General features: G+C 37.0%; 1 protein-coding gene across 1 annotated transcript; it reads left to right on the top strand.

Moving 5' to 3' along the window:
• Positions 1–146: 146 nt before the first annotated feature.
• Positions 147–9,898, top strand: LOC104115610 (protein NETWORKED 1A-like). Its single transcript, XM_070182241.1, has 4 exons — positions 147–374; positions 1,206–1,466; positions 3,453–7,720; positions 8,522–9,898. The coding sequence occupies exons 2-4, from the start codon at positions 1,367–1,369 to the stop codon at positions 9,716–9,718; spliced, it is 5,565 nt and encodes a 1,854-aa protein (XP_070038342.1). The 5' UTR covers positions 147–374; positions 1,206–1,366; the 3' UTR covers positions 9,719–9,898.
• The last annotated feature ends 2,894 nt before the right edge of the window (positions 9,899–12,792 follow it).

The following is a 12,792-nucleotide window of genomic DNA, read 5'->3' as shown; positions in this document are numbered from 1 at the left end:
TTTTTTTTTTTTTTGAATATAAACCCTTTTAGACAAAAACAGTTCAAACAAACATTTTCCTTTTTCGAAAACTCAACAAACAGCGTGCATATCCCGAAATATACGTACCTTATATTATGCCCATTGTATTGTATAGTGAAGACTGAAGCCCATTCAAAGCTGCATTTAATAAAAGTATTTCACATTTGTCTCCACTTTAACAGTTTTTGTCAACTGGAGAATAAATTAAAAATGCGGATGCAGATGCAGATGCAGATGGGGGCTGTTGGAGTCAGAAAGGAGAGTGAATGAGAAATGCAATGGCTTGCGAGTAAATGAAGTTTTCACTTTCATGGCTGCTCATCACTCTGCTCTTATCACTTTTCAGCATTTTTGTAAGCTTCTCATTCTTTCTTTTAATTTTTTGTTCTAAAGATCCTTTTTTTTGGGGTTTATTTTCTTGCGTCTCATTTGCTCTCATTTGTCTTACTCATGTCCATTTTAATTGGTGAGTTTGCTTAATGGGAACTGCTTGATATGCTTGAAATCGTGCTGACAACTTTTAAAATAGATTAGTTGTTTGATCCAAATTATCAAAAGATTGATCTTTTGTGCATTTTTTCACGTCCATTTGCACAAACTCTTTGACTTTCGTGGTGGGGTTTATAAATATTGATGGTTAAACATCATTTGGTGTTCTCCACTCTCATTTTACCAATTGACAAGTGTAGTGGAGGAGCCAGATATTTTCACTTAGGGGAGTCAAAATACAAATAAGTAAACACAGGAAGAAGCCGAGGGGATTCAACATATAGTTCCGGTGACACCCCTTGGACAAAGGTGGCGACGCCTGTGTGCGGCCTTAAACTGTTTGTTTTAGAAGTTGCCTGATTTGGTGATGTATCCCACAGTTTGTTTAGAAGTTTCTCTTTCTTGTTCTGATTGTGATACTTCTTGTCAATTATGATATTATGATGTGCTTTCCATTTCTATCTAGACATATTATTATTCTGGGGCCAAATTGATAAAGACTTGCATGTATTTGGCGTTTTCCAGATTGCAGCTTCTTAGCTTTGAAACCTTCTGAATTAATAAAGAATTAAAGTGTCTTTGGTGGTCCATACCTGGCACAGAAGCAGAGCAGGGAATGCTATATTGATGTCATTATCCATGTTGTCATAGTTTCAGGTCTTGATCCTTTATTAATTCAAAATTGCTTTCTTCAGCTATTCTGTTGGCTAGGTGAGATAACTGAAGCTGCTAGACCTTGATAATTGAGCAATATAAAATTCTGACACTGGCGTGGATTCATAATTTCTTTTACTGGTATAAAGACCAGGATTATGCAAGGACAAAACCTATTGCCCTTTTGTTCTTTGCTGGAGTCATGGCGACCTTGCTACATTCTGACACGAGGCGCTTGTACTCTTGGTGGTGGGATAGCCATATTCCAAAAAACTCAAAATGGCTTCAAGAAAATCTTACTGGTGAGGAGCTCTCCACTTGGATTTCTTCTTATTCTTCTTCTTCTTCTCTTGGCCTTGCAGAAATAGCTTCATTCTGAATAGATTTCCATGTTATGTCTTCCTCAGGAGAAGCAAACTTCATGCCATTTGATTGTTTGAATTTGGTACTTGTTATTTTGATGTTAAGCTCTTGTTTGAATTAATGAAACGATGGTGTCTTCTGGTCTTACGAAAACTTGGTATGCCGCTTTGCACTGACTAGATATCTTCTGTGGTGTGTATGAAGACCAATCGATGCAAAAATAGAATTTTGCATGATAATCATGGTTATGGAGAGTTATTATAACCTATTCTGTGCAAATGAATTGAGAAAAGCACTATCTCTTCTCCTTGTCTCCCTCTGTACATCTATGAGTTTTGAAAACATATATTTTGATCTTATAATTGGAAGTAATAGAATGTCAGTGATCGAAGGCTTGCCTTGAATCTTCATTCATGCGTGTATGCATAAGAAGTTGCTAGAACCTAGATATTTGTGTGTTCTTCATAGGGAAAGTGTATAAAATGTCTGTATGCAATTTGTGCTTGTGAGTGGATTACCAGCATGAGGTATGAGGGTAGAGTCTGATCTGTTTGCCTATCAGGTGGTCCTGTGCTTGAATATGCATAGATCTGTTATTCCGTTATCTTGTAAAGATGGATCTTTACTTTAGACTAGGACAGACAAATTGGTTACAACCAAGCCGATACTCATATCTGGAGCAGTTGTTCCTCTCTGCATTACATACAATCTGATAAAAGGGCAGATAATCTGCTAGGCATCTCAGATTTGTTGCTGTCCCTTTTTGCGGAACTGGAACCCGGATAATTAAATTGATTTTTATTTATGCGTGCTACTTGCGTATTTTGTCGACTGTGATCATTTCTAATTTTGTCCAATCTTGTATGAATTCCGCACATCCGTATTAACATCCGCATTTCTACGACACTCATCTTGTGGATATGTTGGACCTACTGGCCCAACAGTCACTCCCATATAACGTTTCTGGTCTTACAACCATTTTATAGAACATGCCTTTCATGTTGGTACATATCCTCTTAACGCATAACACACAATTAGTACTTTTCCATTTAACAATCCTATTATGATTGTATGTGTAATATCTGCATCTATCACACAGTTCTCCTGAAAGATCAACTCTGAATAACTGAGTTTTTTGTATTTAGGGACCACAATCCCGTCTAATTTAATCTCAACCTCACTGTTTTTGTGTTGTCTAAACTTGCAGTGCCTATATTCACTCTCGCTTCTATGTATCTACAACATTTTCTTTCTACAGTGCTTCTCCATAGTTCAAGGTTTCGTTTGACACCCTTATTTGTTTCGTCAATCAACACAATATCGTCTGCAATTAGCAGACAGCATAAGACCTTATCTTGTATATTGTTAGTTAGCTGATCTATAACTAAGGTAAACAAGTGCGGGCTCAATGCAGATCTCTGATGTAAAAGTACAGTTAAAGGGAACTCCCTTTTATCTCTTACCTCTGCTCTTACAGTAGTGACAGCTCCTTGATAAATCCTTTATTGCATTCTATATATTTAATATGAATTCCTTTCTTTTCCAATACCACCAAAGGACTTCTCTTAGCAACCTATAATATGATTTCTCTAGGTCAATGAACACCATCTGTAGGTCCTTTTTCCTCTCCCTGTAAATTTTTATTGCAAGAATATAGCCTCCATTGTAAACGTACCAGGTATAAATCGAAAAATGATTCCCTCTCACTTTTGTAGTGTCCCTAAGTCTATGCTCTATCACTTTTTCCCAAGCTTCATCGTATACGTCGTGAGTTTGATGTCGCGATAATTCCTGCTACGTTGAATATATCATTGTATTGTCTTCTATATGTGGTACTTGGAAAATTATGCATAAGTTTCTTGTGATGCACTTGTTTGTAAAATCTCATTGAGGAACTTAACTTGTTTCGCATCTTATTTCAACAGAAATGGATGCTAAAGTAAAGTCAATGATCAAGCTCATTGAGGAAGATGCCGATTCATTTGCAAGAAGGGCTGAAATGTATTACAAAAAGAGGCCTGAGCTAATGAAGCTGGTTGAGGAGTTGTACAGGGCATACAGGGCACTAGCTGAAAGATATGATCATGTGACAGGCGAGCTAAGGCAGGCCCATAAAACCATGTCAGAGGCATTTCCTGACCAAGTGCCTTTTCTACTGGCTGAAGATTCACCCATGAGATCTTCCACACAGTATACAGAGCCACATACTCCAGGAGAGTGGTGCCCGATTCATGCATCCTCTGACACAGATAACTTGCAACAGGATGTGATGGGTTTAACACCATCTAGTATACATGCTGCACGGAAGATTGGGACTTATACTGGTGATTCTGATAAGGGGACAAGTGAGTGGGGTTTAAAGCAGTTATTTGAGATGTTTGGGGCTGGAGAAGAAATGTTAAAAAACTCAAAGTTCCTCGAAGGAAAATTGAGCAAAGGATTGAACAGAAACACAGAAGAAAAGGAAAAACGTTCGCATAATCAAGTATCCGAATTGTCAGATGAGAATGAGAATCTCAAGGCCAAAATCCTCGTTCAGTCGGAGCGTGTCAGTGAAGCTGAAGCTGAAGTTCGAAACCTGAAGGAAGCCCTAGCTGGTATGCAAGCAGAAAAAGAAACTACCTTCATTCAGTATCAGCAATGCCTGGAACAGTTATCTGCTGCAGAGAGGGAGCTCAATAGTGCACAGAAAGATTCCACGAAGTTCAGTGAACGAGCTAGCAGAGCTGAAAATGAAGTTCAAAAGAAGAAGGAATCCCTTATCAAATTAGAGGTTGAACGAGATGCCAGTTTGAGCAAACATAAGGAGTATCTGGGAAGGATATCTAATTTGGAAGTTAATGTTAGTCAAGCACTTGAAGGTACAAAAGAACTAAATAAGCATGCAATTAAGGCAGAAACCGAAGCTCAGAATCTTAGGAATGAGATCTCTAAGTTTGTGTTTGAAAAGGATGCCGTCCATCATCAATATAAGCTATGCATGGTAAACATATCTGACCTTGAGAAAAATCTCTTGGTGGCTCAGGAAGAATCCAGAACGCTTAAGGACAGAGCTGATGGAGCTGAAGCTGAGATCAAGAAACTGACATTTGTTCTGATGGAGCTAAGTGAGAACAAAGAAGCTGCTGTCCGTGACTATAAACACTGTCTGGGTAAAATATCCAAACTTGAGAATGAACTATCTTGTGCCCAAGAGGATGTAAAACGCCTTAATGGTGAGCTTTCAATAGGAGCTGCAAAGCTTAAAAATGCTGAGGACAGGTGTGTTGTGCTGGAGATGTCAAATCATTCATTGTGCCGAGAAGCAGATAATTTGGCAACGAAGATCGCAACGAAAGATCAAGAACTCTCTAAGAAGCAGATGGAGTTGGAGAAAATTCAAGTTGATATGCGAAATGAGCACTTAAGACATGCACAAATTGAAGCCACCCTTCAGGCTCTTCAGAATTTGCACTGTCAATCACAAGAAGAGCAGAGAGCTCTGACCGTGGAACTCAAAAATGGTCTTGAGCTGTTGAAGGACATGGAAACATGCAAAAATAGTTTGGAAGGTGAACTAAAGCGATTGAAGGATGAAAATAAGAGCCTGAATGAACTGAAATTATCCTCAACCAATTCGATAAAGAATCTGGAAAATGAAATCCTTAGCTTGAAGAAGATGAAGGAGAAACTTGAAGAGGAGGTTGCTCAACAAGTTGGACTAAGTAACAACCTTCAGCAAGAGATTTCCTGTTTGAAAGAGGAAACCAAGGACCTAAACAGTAGCTATCAGGCTTTAGTAGAGCAAGTGAAGGCCACAGGTACAAACCCTGAATGTATCAACTCTTCAATAAAGAGCTTGCATGAAGAGAACTCAAAGCTCAGGATAATCTGTGAGAAGACCAGAAGCGAGAAAGAAGTCCTCCACAAGAAGTTGGAGGACATGGATGAACTTTTGAAGAAGACGGCTACTTTACAGAGTTCCCTCTCAGATGCAAATGGTGAATTGCAGGGATCGCAGGAAAAGATGAGAGCACTGCAAGAGTCTTGTCAAATTCTAAATGGAGAGAAATCTACTCTTGCCACTGAAAAAGCTGCTTTGCTCTCTCAGTTGCAAATTGTAAGTGAGAACATGCAGAAACTCCTAGAGAAAAATGATGTTCTCGAGAACTCTTGTTTTGGTGCAAAAGCTGAACTTGAAGGTCTAAGGGAAAAGGCCAAGGGTTTAGAAGAGATATGCCAATTTATGATGAATGAGAAGTCCAATATTCTTGCTGAAAGAGGTAACCTAGCTGTTCAGTTGAAAAAAGTTGAACGGAGACTGGGGACAACATTTATGGTTTTCGAAGAAAGGTATGCTTGCCTAGAGAAGGAGAAACTAGTAAAACAGCTACAAGTTGAAGAACTTAGAGTTTCTGTTGAAATGGAGAAACAAGAAAGGACCAACATTACTCATCAGAGTGAGACCCGATTAATTTACATGGAAAACCATATCCATCACCTGCAGGAAGAGAGTAAGTGGAGAAAGAAAGAATTTGAAGAAGAATTTAACAGAGCTTTAAAATCCCAGTTTGAAATTTTCATCCTGCAGAAGTTTTTACAAGATATGGAAGAAAAGAATTATTCTCTCTTGATTGAGTGTCAGAAACATATTGAGTCATTGAAATTCGCTGACAAACTTATTTTAGAGGTAGAGAATGAGAGCCTTGAACAGCAGGTTGAAGCAGAGATTTTGGTAGATGAAATTGGAAGGTTGAGAATGGTGATATATCAAGTTTTCAGGGCCTTTGAAAATGACTCTCACCTTGTGTCTGAAGATAAGGTGGAAAATGAACAAACTTTCCTGGATCATATCTTGGGCAGTGTTGAGGATCTGAAATGTTCCCTCAGAACGTATGAGGATGATAAGCAGCAGTTGTTGGTCGAAAATTCAGTTCTTTTAACTCTGTTTGCGGAGATGAAATCAAAGGGCCTGGAAGTGGAGTCGATGATGAAATCTGTGGAGGAGGAGCTTAATATCATGGAAGAGAAGCTGGTAACAGTGCAAAAAGACAATCATGACCTAGTAGAGATGAACAAGAAATTGCAGTCAGAAATGAGCAGCAGTAGTCAACTAACTGCCATACTTGAGGTGGAGGTTCGGACTCTCTGTGTCAAGCATGACGAGTTGCAGACAGCTTACCTTGAATTACAAAAGAAATACTCTCAAGTGCTTCATGAGAACGAAACATTGTTGACAAAACTCTCAGAGATCAAGGAGGAGAAAGGGGTAGTGGAGCAGGAAAATGATGGTTTTCTACTTGAGACACTAACTCTTGGTAATTTCTCTACCATTTTGAAGAGTTATGGTACTGGAAAACCTGATGAGCTAAAGTCCATTTACGAAGATATGCGCAAACTTTATTGTGTTATCCTTGACTTTGAGAAGGAGATGGATGTACTTAACGAGAAGCTGGAAATGAAGGAAACTGATAACCTACTTCTGAAGAAATCAGTTCAAAGGTTAGAAAATGAGCTTCATGAGGTCAAGGAATCTAATGATCATTTGAAGCTGGAAATATCAACTGGAAAAGAACTTCTTGGCAAGCAGGAAGCCGGGATTTTGAAAGCAGGAGAGAAGCTTAAAGCATCTGAAAGTTTGAACTCAGAATTGTGTCGGGCTCTGGATGCACTAAAGGCTGACTGTCTAGAATCCTCGAAGATGAATGAAGATCTAGAAAAGAAGATAATTGAAATATCGAGAGAGAATACAACTCAGAACAAGGAAATTGAACGCCTTCAAGAAGCGAACGTGAATTTGGTGGGCGAATTAAATAAATTGCATGAAGAAATTGAAGAGCAACGAGTCAGAGAAGACTGCCTAAGTTCGGAGCTCCAGGAGAAAGACTATGAGTTTGGATTATGGGAGGCAGAAGCAGAAACAGTTTATTTTGATTTCCAGATTTCCTCCATTCGAGAAGTGTTACTGGAAAACAAGATGGATGAGTTAACTAAGTTTTGCGGGAGAGTCGAAGGTGAAAATGCTTCCAAAAGCTCGGAGATTGAGCAGGTGAAAGGAAAAATCAATAAAATGGAGAGAGAAATTGGAGAACTGAAGTTGCAATTACATGCATATGCTCCTGCAATAGCCACTTTGAGGGATGATGTAGTATCGCTTGAGCATAATGCGCTCCTCCACACGAGGCTTAAGCAAGCTGGCTCTCCGGAATCAAAGGTAATGTAGTTTCTACTACTAACTGATGTACATGTTTCTTTTATTCTCATACTTACTGCAACTGATGATATTTCTGTTGTTGGGCCTGAATGTAACTCAAGCCTTTTGGGTTTTAACATGACCTTTGCTTTAAAACATCAGTGGTTTGATTCCTCTGTGAAGTCGAGGTTTGGATGAAAATCTCCTGATATATCCTGGAACTATTCTTAGCATATGTTTGTTATACTTTGAATACTATTCTTAGTCAGTATTTTCTCTTTGAAACTCATCCTATTGAGGGTTCATTCTTTCAGAGCAATTTCCTGTGTATGATATCTCGTTTCTTAGGGATAGACTGACTTGTTTGCTTGACTTAGACTCATGACCTGCGTCTAGATTGTTGAAGGAGATCTAGCTCAACAATGTTAATTTTAACATTGGGTTTGTAACACAAAAGGGTGTGGCCTAGTGGTGTATGAAGTGGGTGCAAACCTTAGAGACTAGGGTTCAAATCCCAGCAGAGACAAAGGATTTCTTTCCATCTGCCTTAGCCTTGATGGGCAGAGTTACCCGGTTCCTGTGCTGGTGGGAGATAGCACGTACCCGGTGAGGATTAGTCGAGGTGTGCTCAAGTTGGCCCTGACGCCACCATTATTAGGGGAAAAAACATTGGTTTCGTGTTGCCCAGTTGACTTGTAAGAATATTCTATGGACTTTTATTTAGAAGTACATAGGGAATATATGAAAATCATTTTATCTGGAGAGTTTGTGATCAGCTGCAATTTTCCTGTTGAAATTTCTTCATCCTGCATATATTTGCAGTGTGTTGATGTTGTGGTTCATCCTGATGAAAGTAGCGATGAAAAGCTGATAGAAGATCAACCTGTCATGACAAAAGACATCCTAGATTTGCGGGAGCTGAGGATCAGGATTAAAGCTGTTGAAAAAGTAGTGGAAGAGAGGAACAAGCCTATTTTGGAGGTATCTTCATACAATAAGTGTGGTCGAGACAGTGCTGAAAGTGAAGTTGAGGCATTAAAATCTCGGCGTAGTTCTGATCTAGAGAAACATGAACATGCAGAAAGGAGGAGTCTGAGGAATGAGCATGGTGATGGTCATAATAGGCAAAAGATGAAACCCAAATCCTTTGACGGCCGAAACAGTATACGAATGAAAGATATACCACTTGATCATGTCTCTGATGGCTCACCACAAAGAGCTAGAAGAAGAGGTTCTTCTGAGGCAGACAGAGCAGTTGATCAGATGCTTGAGCTATGGGAAACCACAGAGGGATGCAGCCCCAATCAAAGTGTGAAGGACTTGAAGAAATGGGCAAATTATCCAACAGAGGGGACTATAGGGTACAATCGATTTAGAGATTTGGATTGGAGGAGCAATCATCCAACCACAGAAGCAGAAATGGAAAAGGAGTTGGGTGTTGATAAGTTAGAGTTATCAATGAACTCCTCTGATGCAAGTCATGAAACAACCAAGCGGATTCTGGAGCGACTTGCTTCTGATGCTGAGAAATTGATGAGTCTTCAGATGACTGTTGATAACATGAGAAGGAAATTGCATGCTAACAGAAAGGCTAGAAAAGCCAAAAATGTTGATTTTGAAGCAGCAAAAGAAGAGTTACAAGAAATTGAGCTAACGGTTGTTCAGCTGGTCAATTTGAACGCCCATTTAATGAAGAATGTAGAAGAAAGCACACTTCTTACAGCAGAATCAAAAGAGGTCATGAATATCAAGCTCAAAAGAGTTTCAGAGCAGGCGAGAAAGGGGTCTGAGAAGGTTGAACGACTACAATTGGAGGTTCAAAAACTTCACTACATGTTACTGAAACTGGATGATGAAAAGAAAAGCATAGCCAGAAGCAGATTTTCCAGGAGCAACGCAGGTATTGTATTGAAGAACTTCATCCATATTGGGAAGAGAAATGGTGAAAGGAGAAAGAAGGTCCATCTTTGCGGATGCTTTGCAACTTCAAGTAGCAGCAGCAATAGATACTACATCTAATATGCTTCTAACCTTGTTTGGATCATTTCTTCTGTAGTCACTAACCGGAAAACTGATCCGTGTTCAGTTCCAGATGAATTATATCAGCTAGTTTTGTGAAGGCTACTATGTTCGTTGTTCAAACCTTTGACTGCCTAAAGTACTTTAGCAATAACAGTACTTTCTCGATTTATAATTTAACCTTTCAGAGCTGCTAGTTATTGGTAACTAATCTAGGTGTTCAACAGTAAAGCTATTAGCTTTAGCTTGTGCGTTTATGAGCTTCTGCAAAAGGGTTCCTGCAAGGACTAAAATAAATAGATTTTAAAGTTTGCCAAACGGCCTTCTCCCGTACAATTTACTCCCTCCCTTTAAAAAAAAATATTATCTTAGTTTGACTTGGCACAAACTTTAATAAATAATAGAAGGCTTTTAAGATATATGGTCTTAAATAAACCATACCATTTGTGTGGCTGTAAAACTTATGAAACTTGTGGTCTCAAACTTATCATAGCATTTGTATGGTAATAAGAAATATTGAAAGGGGACAATCTTTTTGGAACAGATTAATTAAAAGGAAATAATGTCAATATTTTTGAAATAGGAGAAGTATTAGCTTAACTTACGTGACATGAGCCGATAATTCTATAAAGGACTAATAAGGATAGCCCGTGTTGCGCACGTGTCCAATAACAATATGCTTAGGAGTAGAGCTAGATTATCGATTACGGGTTTAGTTGAACTCTATAGCTTTTATTCAAATTTTGTATTTGGATGTGTACCAAATATTAATATAGAATCCAGTAAATTAAAGGGTTACAATATAGAACTCATATGGTTCAAATTTTGGCGCCACCTTTGAGTATGCTAAACATTCGAGTATAATATTTTTGTTATGGAAAAAAAAAACTTGTATTAAATTCCATCTCTAAAGAATTCTAAAGTTAATTTTAAATCGCTTTAAATCATTAAAAGGATGTGATATGGAGTCTTTTTTATGCATAGTAAAAAAGAGGTTCTCAGATCAAGTCGCTTAAAAAAATCGATATTTAGTTGATGTTTCGAACCCTATTTACTCCTAGATGATACAAGGAATGATTCTCGGCAGAGGCCATCAGCTCATCTTTGAAAAGCAAAGAAAGATATGCAGCTTGCGCGGCTTTTAAAGGGATCTTTCCTCCCTTTGAAAATCAAAATTTAAACTTAGATTGCTTCATGAATGTGTTTTTACTAATTAGAATAAGTAAATCTTCTGCTTAATTTATATGTATTTATTTAAAATGGATGTGCATAGGCTCTCTAGTAATGATGTTTCCCGTGCAAAAAAAGTATCGTTTAAGATATTATCACATATTAAATTATTTAATAGCATTAATATAAAATTATTTAACTAAGTGATCCTTTGTATCTTCATTTAAGTTCTATAAATTTAATTTCTGAATATCAGTGGATGTGTGCATTATGTTATTGGCTTTAACAATTCACCCTCAGGCCATAGGAGGCTAAAGGAAATGAGTAACAGGACAAGTATCTTTAATCTTTTTCATCTTCAAAACATACAGAGAACTCCCTACTCTGGATTTCCTTTGTCCTTTGATATGATAAACCAAATCCTAGCATTGAAAAATAGTTTAAAGTTGTTAGCTCACTAATTAAACTGGAAAATGTAAATAAAGCTTAGTTGCTCACATGGCCGTTTCCAACAAATTGCAAATGCAGCGCCTGTACTAAAGAAATCAAGATTGACCACCTTGGATTCCTTTTCTCTTATCCCTGGGCTAACTTTATGCTGCGCGTGGTTGTATCTTTAATTTCGATATTGCTAATCACAAGATAAAATAACAAAATAACATATACATCCTCTCAATGGTTCTTTTTTCAAAATCTTAAAAAAATAAGGTTAAAATTTAAATCAATAGTTTATCTGTTCATCTACTATAAAATCAAACACATGTTTGAATTATGTTTGAATTATATGATAATATTTCGTTTTTTGTCCAATAAGACAAAAATCTATTAAATATATCCATTAAATAATCTCATTATTATTTAATCCCCCTGTAATCCCCATATAACTATGTGAACCAACGACCCCTAAGATCAAACATTCTAAAATCCTATGAGCAGCAGGGGAATAAATTTGCATGTGCGGTATTTATGTAGAGTTTAATTTTGAATCATTTAATCTTAATTGCTCATGCAATTTATGTGTTTCACTTGAAATTTTCTATCTAGAGTTTAGTTATTTTAATGTAGTAATTTTTTCATTCTAAATTTATGATTAACAATTTTGAATTCTTCTAATAAACATAGTTAATTTGTAAAAGATGAGTTCTCAGTATATCATTTATTTCACTAACAAAATTATTACTCGTATACTCCACTTTCTTTTGATTTACTTGGAATTTGGATTCTTCGGTTACTATCTTATATATCTGATCAAAAGAGCCAAAATAAAGCAAAATAATTTTTCTGTGTTTCAATATTTCATTTGATCTACATCTTGCTAAATGCAACATGTGTGTTTACCCGAAAAACAAATAGAGTTGAATTTATATGTAGTTCTAAGGATACGTGGTACAACTCGGTACAGATTGGAAAAATAGGTAAAGATATATAGAATTTTAACTGTAAAAAGAACGGAAATGGGCCAAAAATGCCCTTGAACTATCTGAAATAGCTCAAAAATGCCATCCGTTTGTTTTTTGTACCAAAAATATTCTTGCCGTCTAATTTTTTAGACCACAAATGCCCTTAAAATGTTAGTCTTGTCATTGAAGGTGACATGACAGTCCAACTGGGTTAGATTTGCTTACATGAACATCCACCTAAGCAATCCAACATGGTAAAATTATTTTTCCGAATTTTTTAAAAAAAATACAAAATCAACACTTAATCCGAAAAAGTAAAAACAATTCTGGAAAAATTATTTTCCAAAAAAATAATTTTGCGAAATTTTTTTAAAAATACAAAATCAATACTTATTCCGAAAAAAGTAAACACAATTCCGAAAAAATTATTTTCGGAAAAAATATTTTTTCCGGAAATATTTTACTTTTTTCGTAATAAGTGTTGATTTTGTATTTTAATAAAAA

The sequence above is a fragment of the Nicotiana tomentosiformis genome, chromosome 8 (genome assembly GCF_000390325.3).
Source record: "Nicotiana tomentosiformis chromosome 8, ASM39032v3, whole genome shotgun sequence".
NCBI lineage: Eukaryota > Viridiplantae > Streptophyta > Magnoliopsida > Solanales > Solanaceae > Nicotiana > Nicotiana tomentosiformis.
This window is presented reverse-complemented; position numbering and strand designations above follow the sequence as displayed.